The 14609-nt window shown below is 40.5% G+C and overlaps 1 protein-coding gene across 1 annotated transcript; it reads left to right on the plus strand.

The window, feature by feature from the left end:
• The first annotated feature begins 357 nt into the window (after nucleotides 1-357).
• LOC308123367 (leukotriene B4 receptor 1-like) lies at nucleotides 358-13996 on the plus strand. Its single transcript, XM_080485814.1, has 5 exons — nucleotides 358-554; nucleotides 5693-6259; nucleotides 7089-7289; nucleotides 7403-7443; nucleotides 11705-13996. The coding sequence occupies exons 2-5, from the start codon at nucleotides 5702-5704 to the stop codon at nucleotides 12009-12011; spliced, it is 1107 nt and encodes a 368-aa protein (XP_080341940.1). The 5' UTR covers nucleotides 358-554; nucleotides 5693-5701; the 3' UTR covers nucleotides 12012-13996.
• Nucleotides 13997-14609: the final 613 nt, after the last annotated feature.

Raw genomic sequence — 14609 nt, forward strand, 5'->3', positions numbered from 1 at the left:
ATGTATAGTTGTCTTTGTATTTACACTTTGCTTGGATTGTTTCACTTTGGGCTCTAATGTAAAGAAAAGCCATTTAGGGGCTGTTTGAATGTTTAATCCACTGGATTTTCTTTCTTTCTTTCTTTTCTTTTTTTTTAGCCACTTGGACCGTTTTATTGATCATGTTGATGATTCAAAAACTGAGTAGCCAAAGTGATTGTCCAGTTGTCCAGCAGTGTGACGGAGCTAGTTCTTCTTGGGGATTTGGGTGAAAGGCTCCTGAAGTGGTCAACGCTGGGCTGGAATTCTTTGCCTGACATGTCAGGACTTTGACTGTGTGCCAGCGCAGAGGCAGGCCAGGTAATGAGGACACACCTTCCCCTCTCACTACATGTTGCAGCAGGTACAGTTCAATGGAGAGAGGAGCGAGGGAATAGAGAGAGAGCGAGTGAGAGGGGGGGATGAGAGGAAGAAAAACAAAAAGAAGATAATATAAGCGTTAACAACAGCCTGAGCAGTCTTTCCCAGCTCTGTGTCTCTTCTCTGCTGGTCTGTGAGTTCCAGCTGATGACTTGGTGAGTGTCTCTTTGTGTTTGTTTGTTTGTTTGTTTTTCTGTCTCTCAGTATTGAGGGTGTTGGTTTCTGTCAGTGACACCACGGTTCTGACAGCTCCTGGAATCAGCTGTGCTGAAAGCATTGGAGCTGATATGAAAGCCTTTGATTTACTTTCAGGGTTTTCGTTGGTTCTTTTCCTGGGATTCATTAATCTGTAATGAGAGACTTAATATTTTATACCAGGTTTGGCAGCTGCAATGTGGTTCTCTTTGCAGGTACGATTCATTTAACACACTAACATGTAAGTTACAACTCAGTCAGTGCAGTTCTGCTTTTGCGGTTTTATAGTTTCTGTGTGCATGTTTTACCTTTGTCGGAGGAACAGGTGCGATCTTACTGGTATGTGTGTGAGTCACCGAGCACACAAACACACCTTCTGACTCAGTCGGGTCGTGTAGTCTTAATCCTCAACAGGGACGGTGTGGGATGGTACGGATGGCCGTAAAACACACGGCGACATGTGGGACAGTTTCTTTGCTTTTCATCAAGAAACTGGAGTAAGAAAATAAACAGCAACCCGCGGCAAAAGAATCAGAAATAGAAAATACTTTCTAATAGTTTTAATAAAGGCTGGCTTGTTGTTTCAAACTGCCATTGTGCTTCATTGTTGATCCATAGAACAATATAAGACAGTTTCACTGTCTGCTGGAGCCTAAAAGTCACTGCCAATGTGGTCTGACCAGCTTTTGCAAACACCTGTGGCCATGTGGTCACATTTCTAAAGCTTTAATCTGAAAAGTCACTTCATCTGCACCAGTAATAAAACAATGTGTAAAAGACAATGTCATAAAGTCAACATGAATTTCTCTTCTCTATACGTAACTTGTCTTATCAACTCTTATTAGGACTATTACGGCAACATTATGCATATTTCCTCTACCTGATAAGATTTCTATTTTTTTTTAATGTCTGGAATGACTCAGAGAATTCCTATCTGCACTATAAAGTCAATACAGGGACTCCCACCTAATTTTAATTTGTCTAATATTTAAAGATGTAATTAAACATATACAACTTGGTAATGTGCGCACACATGGGCTCTACAAACTGGAAGCACAGAGGATCACATCTGGTAAGTATATAAATATAGGGAGGACTTTATGCTAATGGGAACATGTACAATGTGCGAAGTGATTTACAATGTCGGACAGTCTTTTTCTCTTTGTGTGATTCTGTCTGTTATCAACGTGCTGGAAGAGAAGGTGTAATAGATTGAATCTAAGCGCTGCTGCAGTAACTGTGCTGAGGCACTTCCTCCGCTGGATCTCCACTGCCTTCATCTCTGGTCTTTCTTATTAAATGTTGTCCTCTTACATTTTTGCAATCAGTTTTGAATCTCTGTTGTTCTCCTTGTCTCACATCTTTCACTTTGCAATAGATCATTTGTGTGCCTTCTTCACTTTTATGTGAAAATGTCCTCTATCAGCACGTCCAACACCAGAGTGCATCACCCATCATGTTTCTGCTGGAGTGTCTCAGCGCTCAATCCAACCAGTCCATGTAAACCCAAATAAACATGAAGGCAGAACAGCCTCATGTTGTCACTTCAATGATCCTTTGTACTTGTGATTCAGGCCCTTAGTACTTCAACAGCACATCGTAAAGTAACACATTCCTGGAAAAACACTATTCTATCTGGAGCATTTTATGAACAGATATTGATACTGATATTATGAGATTAGTAACTGTTCTTTCTAAAGCGGCCTGTGAATGGCCTTGCTATAGATTCACTCACTTGTGTCATATTACAAAGCAGCCGTAGAGCCGTCAGTGACGAGTGACGAGCAAATCTGTTACTATTTCCTTAAACTCCTGAAACAGTTCAGTCATCCTGACCTCAACTTCATTTCAAGATTAACGTCAAGATAACTATGACATGATGTCATAGAACTCTTTGGATGTGTAACTCATGTGACGTGAAGCTGAATTTAATGACTGAATAGTTAGACTGACCCACAAATATTCGACCGCTCAGCTTTTGTGTTTCACAACACTGAAATAAAACAACTGTGGGCGCATTACAAACTCTGGCCCAGTTACAATCTTGTGAGAAATTATTTACGAGGCGCATACAGTTTCCTTTAATTTTCTGGTAAAGTAACTCTCCTACTGTTAATATAAAGAACTATGCTAACTTTACATGACTTTGCCTTCTGAACCTAAAGAGTCTGCATGGCACCGACCTGCCACGGGAGACTGACACTAAAATCCCTCAAAACTTAGAGGAAGGCCTATAATCACTGTGTCTCGGCTGTGTTTGTACCTGTCATTCCCCCTGGTGTGTACTTGCCCACCACTTCACAATATTACACGCAGATTTATCCTGTAATAATCCATCATTACTCTGCGTGTTTCTCAGAGATATCAAACAAGTTTGTTTGTGGGTGTGATTGTTTAATTACCTTCTCAGGACCACTGAGCGCATCGCTGAAGTGTTGGCAGTCGACACGCAGGGCGTGCTCGTGTATCGACCGACCAGATATGTGGAGCAAGTGATGGCATGTCACTTTCAAAAAAAAAAAAAAAACATATTTTCGGTAGAATGAAATAGTTTGCACACATGTCATCTTGCTGGAGCCTTTGGATGAATACAGCAACGTTATCTGTTAAATGAGCTCTATAATTATGACATAATTTGCTCATAGAAGCAAAACCTATATAAAAGATCAAAGGCCATCAAATGGTGATAAATCATCTTTATGTTTTGAAACTAAAAGCACTAATGCGATCGTCCATCTCTTAAGAGTTTTTTTTTTTATTTTCTACCTTGACTTTACATCTCAGCCATGAGACATTTATCCCATTAAATATATATATATTAAAAAAACAGTCACGGTTATTCTGTATGTGTCTAGTTTGTAAAAAGCCTTCTTTTACCTTGATGTGAATACAAAGACGTATTTGTAGTTTTAAGGGATAAATTGCTCGTGAAAAAAAGAACTGGCTCAGTGTGAGGGACCAGATTCAGATAATGTTTATTCCAAGCTGCTCATATTAATGTTTCTGTCGGATGTGTTTCATGTTGATGTTGGAGAGTTCAGGAATGCTGCCAATAATGCTAACGCTAAAGCTAATAGCTCGGTGTTGAGGACAGGAAGAGAAAACGTTAATAACTGAGTTAATAACTCTCCAGATGTTTCCACAGATGAAGCCAGAGAGGAGCTCACTAAACCTTCAGTGGTCGGAACTAAATCATTTCATTAGAGGAATCAGTTACGAGCTCATTGCCGACAAAAAATAAACCGAGTACGTGAAACATGTTACTGCAGCTTCACAAAATATACCAATAAACCCCTAATGCACAGAAATATCAGGGATTTAATGAAAAAAAAAAACATTAATTTCCTTTAGAAAGAAAACCTAATTAGTTGACTCCAACTGGCACGACGAGCTGAATGAACTTAACTAATCTAATTAAATCTGTAAATCATAGGTGTGACTATGCAGAGGTAATCAGTGTTTAACAATGTGTTTTGGATGTAAACTATCCATCGATAAAGAAAAACTGCAGCTGTTGAAACTATTTACCACAATAAAGCAAAGTATTTAAGTCCACTGTTGTTCTCACGCGTGCCCTATTATGTTTGTAGTCCATGTATTTTAATCCATCTAATTTCACTTTCTTTGCCTAAATCATGAACTCCACGTATATTTCTTTCATGGAAACCTCACTATGTTGTGACAGCGCAGTAGCTGCTGCCTCATCAGGCTGCACGGGGACGAAGGTAGGACGTACTGTAAATCTCAGCCCAGGTGATTGCTCAAAACACTGACACAGACTCAGTGATTGCTGCTCTTCACTCATGTCTGGTCTCGTCGTTCAGGAATTAAGAATCCCCGTTAAAACCGGCTACACTTGCGCCACACACCTACGGTCTCCTACATGAAACTCGTAGCTGTCAAACAGACTCCAGTGCCAGATAAAACCTGTCAGTTAGATTACCTGGGAAATCAGGACAAGATGAGACAACGTGGGAGGATGAAACGTCCTTCATCGCTCATTGAGGAACTTTGTTGTGTCACACCAGCACATGGCAACATTTGGAAGCTGGAGGCACCATAATGGAATAGAAAACATTATGAGATTATATGGATACTAATGGCAAATCATCAGCACTGACAAGAAAACAAAAACACATGTCTTTTAGTTAGTGAGACATGTTTGTGTGTGTGTGTGTGTGTGTGTGTGTGTGTGTGTGTGTGTGTGTGTGTGTGTGTGTGTGTGTGTGTGTGTGTGTGTGTGTGTGTGTGTGTGTGTGTGTGTGTGTGTGTGTGTGTGTGTGTGTGTGTGTGTGTGTGTGCGTGTGTACGCGTGTGTCCTGTGATGGACTGGTGACCTCTCCAGGGTGAATCCTGCACTCGCCCACAGTGAGCTGGGGTCGGCTCCTACAACCCTGAGGAGGATAAATGGTGGAGAACATGGATGATGGATGATGGATGATGGATGATGGACATATAACCTTATAAATAGTTTCTCCTCTGTCTAACCCTATTTTAAATAATATGTTAATGAAATTAGTTTTATATTTATATAAAGCAAAACAAAGTTTAGGTAACTTAAAATAAAATAATATAGCCTCGTTTAGTTGGTCGAGTTACTTTACCTGAGATTGTAAGTCAATTTCCGTGAAATTCAGTTGAATTAATATCTGTTGTGTTCAGTTACTATAATCAGAAAGTTATAAGATCAGTTGTGTTTAGTCAACCTGAAGGAATCTAAGTCAACTTGATATAAGTTAACTTAGGGCAGTTAAATCAAGTTGAACTGTGATAATCCAAGATGGGTTATTTAAGATGGGATAAGAGAAGATGATAAAATCTGATCATTTGTAATTTACCACACAATCAGGAAATTCATGGTCACCAGTTTAATGAATAAACAGCAAATATATTAAAACAAAGACAATCGTAAAAGACATACAATGTTATAACAGTTATTATTATGATTTTAATTGGAATTGGAGTGGGAGTAGGAATGGGAACGCGCTACAGTTTACAATTTCATTGTTTACAAATTACATTTATATCTGTATATCGAGGGTGTCTGGTCTCTTCTATTTTCTGTTAATGACACTGACCAATGTTTCCTCTTCTGCAGGTAACAAAGATGATCCTCAACAACTGTGTGTCGTCCAACTCAACCTCCTATAATGCAGGAAATGAGACCATTGTGGACAATAAAGCTGCCACCACTATGGGCGCCCTCATCCTCAGTCTGGTTTTCCTTCTGGGCTTCCCTGGAAACATCTTTGTAATCTGGAGCATCCTCGCTCGAGCCAGGAAGCAGTCCATCACCACCCTCCTCATTCTCAACCTGGCCATCGCTGACGGCTCCCTGATGGCTCTCACCCCGTTCTTCATTATCTACCTGGTTTTAAAGAAGTGGATTATCGGGAACTTGATGTGCAAAGTCCTCTTCTACCTCTGTCTGTCCAACATGTACGCGTCCATTTATCTCATCATGCTGATGAGCGTCCACAGGCTGGTGGCCGTGCTGCGGCCGCAACGCGTCAGCAAGATCTCGGGCAGGAAGACGGTGCTGCCTATTCTGGCCGTGGTGTGGCTGCTGGTTATGATCGCCTCACTTCCTGCACTCATCTATCGAGAAGTGAAGTGTAAGGGGACAATCCCTGTGTGCGATTCATTCCACGATAAAAACAGTGATGTAAGTTGACATGACGCTGAACACCACACTACGAACTGCACTATAAAAAAGAAGGAGGTGGTGAATCTTGAAAGAATTCCCAACCTGGCTGCCGTGGTTATCGCATGACATTTTGACCACTGATGGGTTGAATCGATGCCACTCAATATTGCTGGCCATTGTTGTCATTTTGTGCTCTGAGGGTGAACTTTCTGTGTGAAGATCCTTTGTGTGGTCTTTTTGTGGAGTCCAGAATCATGCATGTGACGTTTGTTGGTGACCCTGAATGTCTCATTAGGAGTGGATGTGTGCAAATACTGCAACGTTGAACTTTAAAGCTCTCGCTCAATTTGAGCAGGACTTCCTTTTCTGAGTTTGTAGATCTTATTTGTGCTCGCTTCGCTGTGAACAACAAACCAGCAGAGCTGATTAAACGCTCCAGTGGGAATTCCACGTCTGCGTAGGAACCAAACCAGACATTATGGTTTGTTTGACGGGTTGTTTTTTTTCATTCATTTCATGTTTTACTCAGTAACAAGAGAGATTTCCATTGTAGTCAAGTAAACTACTTGAGTGAAAATGAACTTGAGTAAAAGTAAAATGAACTTTTCAAAAACTACATAAAAAATGATAAATTACTCCAAAAAGCTACACAATTAACCTTAACAAGAGTAAATATAATTGATCATTTTACACCTCTACATGGCGAGTCGTACCAAAGCACACATTATATTGTTATGGTTGATGTAGAGTCACAAAAACACACACATCCATAATATTTTTATTCTGAGGACTGCACCTCTGAATACATTGTCATATTCTTACTTTTGTCTTGTGTTGTTGTGTACAGGTGGTTGTACAGTATACGCTGGAGCTTGTGTTGGGATTATTAGTCCCCTACACGGTCATTGTGATCAGCTACATTTGTATCCTGCGGCGGATCCGGCAGACCAAGTTCAGACGTCGCATTCGCAGTGAGAAGTTAATCCTCGCCATTGTGTTGACGTTCTGCCTTTTTTGGCTGCCATATCACATCACCAACATGGTGCAGGTAGGTTTTCTTCATCTTTATACTTCGTCCTTAATTATGGCTATCATTTTAGAAATTACACAAAGAACTCGTGTGCTGCTGTTATTAACGTATTGATCTTGTATTTCACTCAGGTCACATGGGCTTTGTGTCCTAAAGGTCCAGTGAAGGAGATGTAAGTCCATTTGCATACAATTATTAAAATACCAGTGATAATCTTAAATATTAAAGGTCCCATATTATGCAAAATAGACTATAAAGGTCAGTGTTGCCACAGTTACCTTGAAAAAGTAATCTGATTATTGATTAATAGTTACGCCTTTATAAAGTAACTGAGTTACTTTACTGATTACTTGTTTTTAAAAGTAACTAAGTTAGAATACAAGTAACTTTTTAGTTACTTCCAGCAGCCCCCCCTACAGTCTCAACATAAAAATGAAAAAAGGGGCGGGGCTTCCTGCCACCATATCTTTTTACTCAGGAAAATTACAAAATAGTGTAATGTCACTGCAGTTGTGTTCTTGTTGCAATGATTTGGTTTTTAGTGTTAGTTCCTAAATACCTAAACACGTCGTTAGAGCGAGTTGGCCTGTGATTGGCTGAGAGTGGAGAAGGGGGCGGGTCAGGTGAGCGTGCAGACACACTGCGTGTGTCAGTTTGGAGGAGAATGGAGGAGCGGTTGTGTTTAATAATAAAGTGGAGACACACACACACACACACACACAGTCATGTTCCTCTTTTGTTGTTGCCTCTTTGTTAATTCATGTTCCTGCTTCATGTTACTGTCTAGATAGAGCTGCTCAGGCTGGTTAATCTAAGAAATCATTTTACTGTCTAGACAGAGCTGCTCAGGCTGGTTTAATCTAGGAAATCATCTTACTATCTAGATAGAGCTGCTCAGGCTGGTTCAATTCAATAACAGTTGTAAAGTATTTGGATCAGTGTGATAACTGCAAATAATATATGTAGCACAACAAGGGTATTGTATGTTATCCCCTCCCCCCTCCTCCTCAACCTCTCTTCTCTTCTCTCTCTCTTTGTGCGTTCACCCCCGGTCGTGTACAGCAGCCATGCCAATGTCTAATAAAGGCAGCAACAGGAGCAGACTCCAGGTCTCTTCCTGTTGCAAGAGCAAAAACTGTTCTGACTCCAAAAGGCTCTCAATCACATCATATTGTTGGCCCAAGCTGCCGAACGGGACAAGGGCAAAAAAATAACAAAATAAAAAAATAAATAATAAAGTGGCTTTGCAGACAAGAAACTTGTCCTGCCGGACATTACAATAGTAATGCACAGTGAATCGGAGAAGTAACTTTAATTTGATTGCTGGTTTGTAAATAGTAACGTGTTAGATCACTCGTTACTGAAAAAAGTGGTCATATGAGTAACGCGTTATAAATAAATGCCAGTTACTAAATAACGCATTACTGGCATCACTGATAATGGTTTTCTAACAGTAATATGTGTCCCTACAGCAGGGGTCTTCAATTCCGGGCCTGGAAAGCCAATATCCTGCACGTTTTAGCTTGACAAGCGTCAGCACACCTCAATCTAATGGTGATGTCATCATCAAGCTTGTAAAAAGCCCAATAATGAGCCCCTCATTGCAATCAGGTGTGTTGCAACTGGGAGAGAGCTACAACATGCAGGACAGGGGCCCTCGAGGCCTGGCCTTGAAGAACCCTGCCCGACAGCCTGTGTATGAGGCTCCAGAAGTGGAGAAGGGCTGTCCTCTAACTCACTGGCAGGCTCCACTTTTTAGCGAATGTGTGCTAATACAGGCGATTCAGTGATTTTCCCTTCATGATGTCATGCAGGGAAATAACCACTCCCTCTGGGTAGTGGATACTCATGTTGATCCTCACATAGGGAGATAAAAACTCAGTAGGCTAGTAACTCTGGCAACACATACAACCAAACTAAGTAACATATTCAGACACACCATGTTTTTACGTCACCATTTTCAGGAGCGTCTCGTTCTCGGTCACCTGGTTCAATCTTGGATGACTGTTTATACGAGTCATAACACTAAATCCACCGTAAACATTAGCACATTGTACTGGTGATTTGGATTAACTGATTTTCCTGTTAAATGGTGACCAACTTCCGATAGCGTCCATCGTCACTGCGAGTACTAATATATATTAAAATATGCACTTTCGACACTTCAAAACTTCATGGTAAATACTGTTAAACAGCGGTCGTCAGGACAGTTACGGATTTCTGTCGGGTTTTTCAACATCTGTGATTAGCATTAACATGGGACACTGAAGGGTCACTAGTTAACAAGGAAACTATTTAATCTGAAACAATGGAAAGCCCTTATCCGAGACGAGCCTGGAGTGGACCTGAACTGACACAGACACAGAAACAGCCTGTTTTCAGTTGAGCTCAGCAGAGAAACTTTTAGACTGGCCGTAATCCAGGACCAAGCCTGAATTTGGGGAAACAAATAAACTTTGAATACAATGTAGTTTGACCTCTAACACCTGTGGAATTGCTGAAAAGCTTTATATGGGACGTTTAATATTTCTTAATTAATTTCATAGAAAAAAAATTGAAGATTGTTTTCTCTGCCCTCTGCAATTTTCCTTGTCACATTTACCAATTAAAAACTGTGAGGGTCTAATTAGATACTGAGTGAAAAGAAATGCAAAAATATATATAAGATTAATAGATTATAATTGGTGCAGGTGGTTTAATGCAGTATTATACCTTAAAAAACACAGTAAAGCTGAGCGTTTGCTTTAAACATGTCTTGTTACATTGAAGGAATAATTAATGTAAAGTTTCAACATCAGTTTTTGGCAAATATATAGTTCAGTATCCTAAAAACTGAATCATCTTTGCAGCTTGTTCTATTTGATTTCTCAGCTGCTTTACATCATGTAGAAGTGTCTTTGGACAAGTAACCAAATCACTTCCAGCAGTTGACAAGCATTAAGAATCACTCCAAAGTCGACGTCATCATTGTTGGGGAAAATAGAGTTGTAATTGTACAGCAGTTTTCAGACACAGTTCAAATAGAAGTCACTCACTATATAGAGCCAGTCTGAATGTTCCCCAGTAGTTTTTCTAAAATAGCTGATTCAGGCAAGATGTGGCCTCAGTCTGCTTTCTAAATTTCTAAAAGAAGTTCAAATATGTATATAATTAGTTTGTTTTCTGCAAAGTTGTACTATTCCTAATCTATTACGCAAATCCCAACGAAATCTGGGTAAAAATAGGTCAACTTTGATCAGTGTTTCATCTGCCTTTCCAAATAAATGTGATCATTTGGATTTTTATTTGTTTGCAATTATTCTGCCCCAGCTAGCTTAGCTTAGCAGATTGATAAGTTTCCCAAGAAAACTCTGATTTAGGATTTTCCACTTGAAGTTTACTCAAGAAGCACTGTAAAACTGAACACACAGAGATATGTATATTACTCTCTCACAACACATTATAATTCAATAAATTCAACATGTCATACATCTACTTGTTGTCACTGATGGTTGAAGGACTCAAAACGCCAGGCTCAGCAGGTGTCGAGACAAAAGCTCTTTTTATTCCAAAACAAGGAACACAGGAATCCAAGCAACGTAAAAACACTGAGTCCCAGATAATCAGAGTCATCAGAAGGAAAAACACGGACAAACTTGTGACCAAGTCCAACTTGTAGTGCAGCCACCGGGTGCAGACAGTCACACACTCACAGGTGAAACACACCAGGGCAGTGAGCAGCAATCAGACATGAGGACAGGAAGTCAAGGAGCCTGAAACAAGAGGCAGTGTGAGATTTCACACTAACAGGAAACAGACAGGACAGAAAATGTGCATGGTGACACTTACAGTGTGAAGCATAGGAAATATTGCGCTAGCTTGGTGGTGACGTATATGGGAAATTGCATTGATAAGCTAGCAGTTAGCATACATACATATAACTTTGGTTTTTAAACAGATTTTCAAATTTTTGATAACAGAAACATCAGAAATACTCTGTTTAAACGATACTGAAACTAAACATGTGAAAATATTTACAGCCAAATGTTTTCTAAACTGGATGGTAGAAGAAAAAATATATTCAGGCTGACTTCAAAATATTGGTATCACCACCTCAGGACACTAGATGTCCTGCTACAGTTGAGTACAGACAGACAGACAGACAGACAGACAGACAGACAGACAGACAGAGAGAGAGAGAGAGAGAGAGAGAGAGAGAGAGAGAGAGAGAGAGAGAGAGAGAGAGAGAGAGAGAGAGAGAGAGAGAGAGCGCGAGAAAAGAAGTTCGGTCGGTCCTCCAGCAGTTTTAATCAATGAGGACTTCACTAGAAAATGGTCCAGGGAGTCCTGGACGAGCTCTAACTCTAAGCTTAGATTTGAAGAGAAGCATCATATTTCTTTTTTTATTTGTGCACTCACAACTTTTACAACTTTCTTACCTCTCCAACCAACAGATTGGGTAAAATATGGCAGAGGAGCCGTGCTGTCACCTCGTCCATTGCCTTCATCAGCAGCTGTGCCAATCCGGTGCTGTACTTCTTCGCAGGAAAGTCCTACATCCGACGAGAGGGGCTGGCGTTCATGGCCCGCCTGTTTGAAGGTGCAGGGATAGACTCAGGCACCAGGAAGAGCCGACAGAACAGCCAGAACAGCCGAGAGAAAGACAAAGAGAGCGAGGCTGTCATGCTAAAAGACAAAGATCAGGACTCTGCCACCAATTCCAGTTCAAACGTCAAAAAATCGGTGAACAACGGGAAGTAGAAGCACAAGGCTCTGTGGTGGTGCTGGACACCTGCACTGGAATTCACTCAGGCCTTTAACACTCCCATCCGTCCTCCTGGAGACCACAATAAAGAATTTTGTCACCGCTGAAACCTGCAAATACTAAATGATATTCAGTTGACACGTGACTCCTATCGAAATGCGAAATGAGAATGTTACAAACTTGGAAAGTGAAACTTGTCATGGTCGCCTGAAGCTGGATGCATCCTAAAAGGACAGTGTGCGTTTGAGGTTTGACCAACATCTTTAGAACTGCATGAAATAAGAGCCTGTTCTCAGCTCCGAGCTACGCTAAAGGGAGTACAACCCTTTTTATTTGTTTTACATTAACACCTTAGACAAGAAGACCTGTATATATATATTTTTTGTTTGTTTGTTAAAATGTCTCAATCATTTTGATAATGCAGTTTTTTCATCAACATAAAAAAAAAGGTAAAATAAACATATTGTTATGACTTGAGTTTTTGGGCCGCCATGACTGGAGTAGTGATTGGTGGCTGGACTAATCTAATGATTATTAAAATTGTGAAATAAATGCACAGCGATGTTTGTGAGGATTAGAAATATGAGAAGAACCAAACACTGAAAGCCCTGAATACTGAAACTCTGTCTCTCTGATCGCTTTGTCCAAATACTGCCAATCCATGAGCTAATTTCTTTCACCTCTACGTAAAGGTACACTGACTGCAACCTACTGTTCCTCATGGAAACTACGTGGAGCTTCCTTTGAGGAATTCTTATATATCATTTTGTTTGGAATATGGAAATGAAGCCCTGAAGTATTAGAAATATTGTATAGTGTTTTTGAGATGGAGTTTACCTATCCTGCGTGGTTGGTTCATATTAGCGTGGCTTTAATTCAAGAAACCAATTCCAGGTGCCCGACCGACCCTAAAAGCAACACAGGCTTTACTCTGAAATGCTTTGACTAATGGAGAGGGTGAAGGACAAAACACCATCTTAAGACTGGAGAGTCACACTTCATTGCCCTCAGGATGAGCCCAGTTTCCTCCAGCTCTTCAGACAAAATGAGCAGACGCATGGGTCTGGTCATCAGTGCCTCTGCATGGTCTTAACGTATCCCACCTCCAACACACCTGGTATAAATGACACACACACACACATTTGTCATGTAAAACTAGACTGATGAGCGAAGCTGTAAGAAAAAGGTAATTATGACTCCCTCCTTGAGACCTGAGGTCCCCACATAAAGTTGCCAGGGGAGGTACTGCTGATGAGAATCTTGAGAAGTAATTAAAAGTGAGGTCATACTTCTGGGATGGTATGAAGATAAAGAGTGAATGTAGGCAGCATGCCCACTTCTAATTATTCTGACAAATTCTGGTTCTGCCTATGATGACATGTCGACAACAAGCTACTGGAAAATCAAATCCAGGAATCTTTTCTGGGAGAACAAGTTTGGTCCTGAATTTCAGCGCGTCTAAAAGTCCCTCTAGTGAGCTCGACGGAGAACAGGCTGTTTCTCTGTCTGTACAATGAGCTGTGTCTGTCCATGCCACTCTCAGGGGAACAACGTCTTCTCAGAGGACTCAGCTTTCTGGTACCATGTGCAAATGTTTTGCGATGGATTTATTGCTATGGCTCATAGAAACGCTGTTTTTCAACTGTACCAGTTTATTTAATTTTTTTTTTTATAGCACTATATTAATTTCCCGAGGGGGAACCAGAATCTGAGACAGAAGTAGAGGCTCCTGAAAAAGTTCAGACTCTGCAGCTGTAGCAGGACAGTTCAGATTGTTTAGTTAAATATATTGCGTGTCTGAATATGTTACTGAGTTTGGTCATATGTGTAATGCTTGGCTATTTGTTTTAGGGAAGTTGACAGGACGACCAGCATTTGGCCAGCAGCACTCACACTTTATTTGTATTTCTTCCGGCCACACTCCATGACAGGGGAAGTTATATACCCCTGCACCTGTGGACTTTCAAAATAAAACGACGTTAACAAAAACAATACACTACATCCCCCTTCTTAAGATTTAGTTTTCTTATAAATGATAACCCATCAAGTCAAAAATGCTCAAGAAACTTAAAACATCAGCCGTTATGCATCAAAACACAATAAGTAATTTGCATAGAATCTAGCAAAATGCCTTCTTAAGACGACTAAAGGGTGTTTACTGTTTTTAAACAAAACAAAATCTTACTCCTTGTGAGCACAATACCAACCAAATATGATTCACCAACTATAATAAACTCAAAAGTAGTAGTATTCATACTGCACATTGTATCTCACAGGAGGTTTCACTTAATCTACCTGATCTAGTATGTAAGGATGTGCAACCGAAGACAAGTCAGCAGGCTGACTGCTGAGAGCTGCAGGTACGGATTCGTTGTTTGAACTGACCGGGTCAGCAGATGGTTTTGTCACTGTCCACATCTCTATCCACAGTACCCTCAGCAGACAAAGTTTTATCACAGGTCACATCCACATCCACATTACAATCAGGTGCGGAAGGTGGAAACACCGACTCAGCAGTTTGGCTTAGATGCCTTCTGTTACGTCTGAACACCCTTCCTTCAGGTGTACTCACTACATATGAACGTGGCTGATTA

The sequence above is a fragment of the Lipophrys pholis genome (genome assembly GCF_963383615.2).
Source record: "Lipophrys pholis genome assembly, chromosome: 18".
Lineage (NCBI taxonomy): Eukaryota > Metazoa > Chordata > Actinopteri > Blenniiformes > Blenniidae > Lipophrys > Lipophrys pholis.

Bases quoted from the DNA above. Each gene is read 5' to 3' on its own strand.
- LOC308123367 (XM_080485814.1), top strand. From the start codon at position 5,702: ATGATCCTCAACAACTGTGTGTCGTCCAACTCAACCTCCTATAATGCA. The intron at 6,260-7,088 runs GTAAGTTGACAT...TGTTGTGTACAG, and splicing joins TCCACGATAAAAACAGTGAT to GTGGTTGTACAGTATACGCT. The intron at 7,290-7,402 runs GTAGGTTTTCTT...TATTTCACTCAG, and splicing joins ACATCACCAACATGGTGCAG to GTCACATGGGCTTTGTGTCC.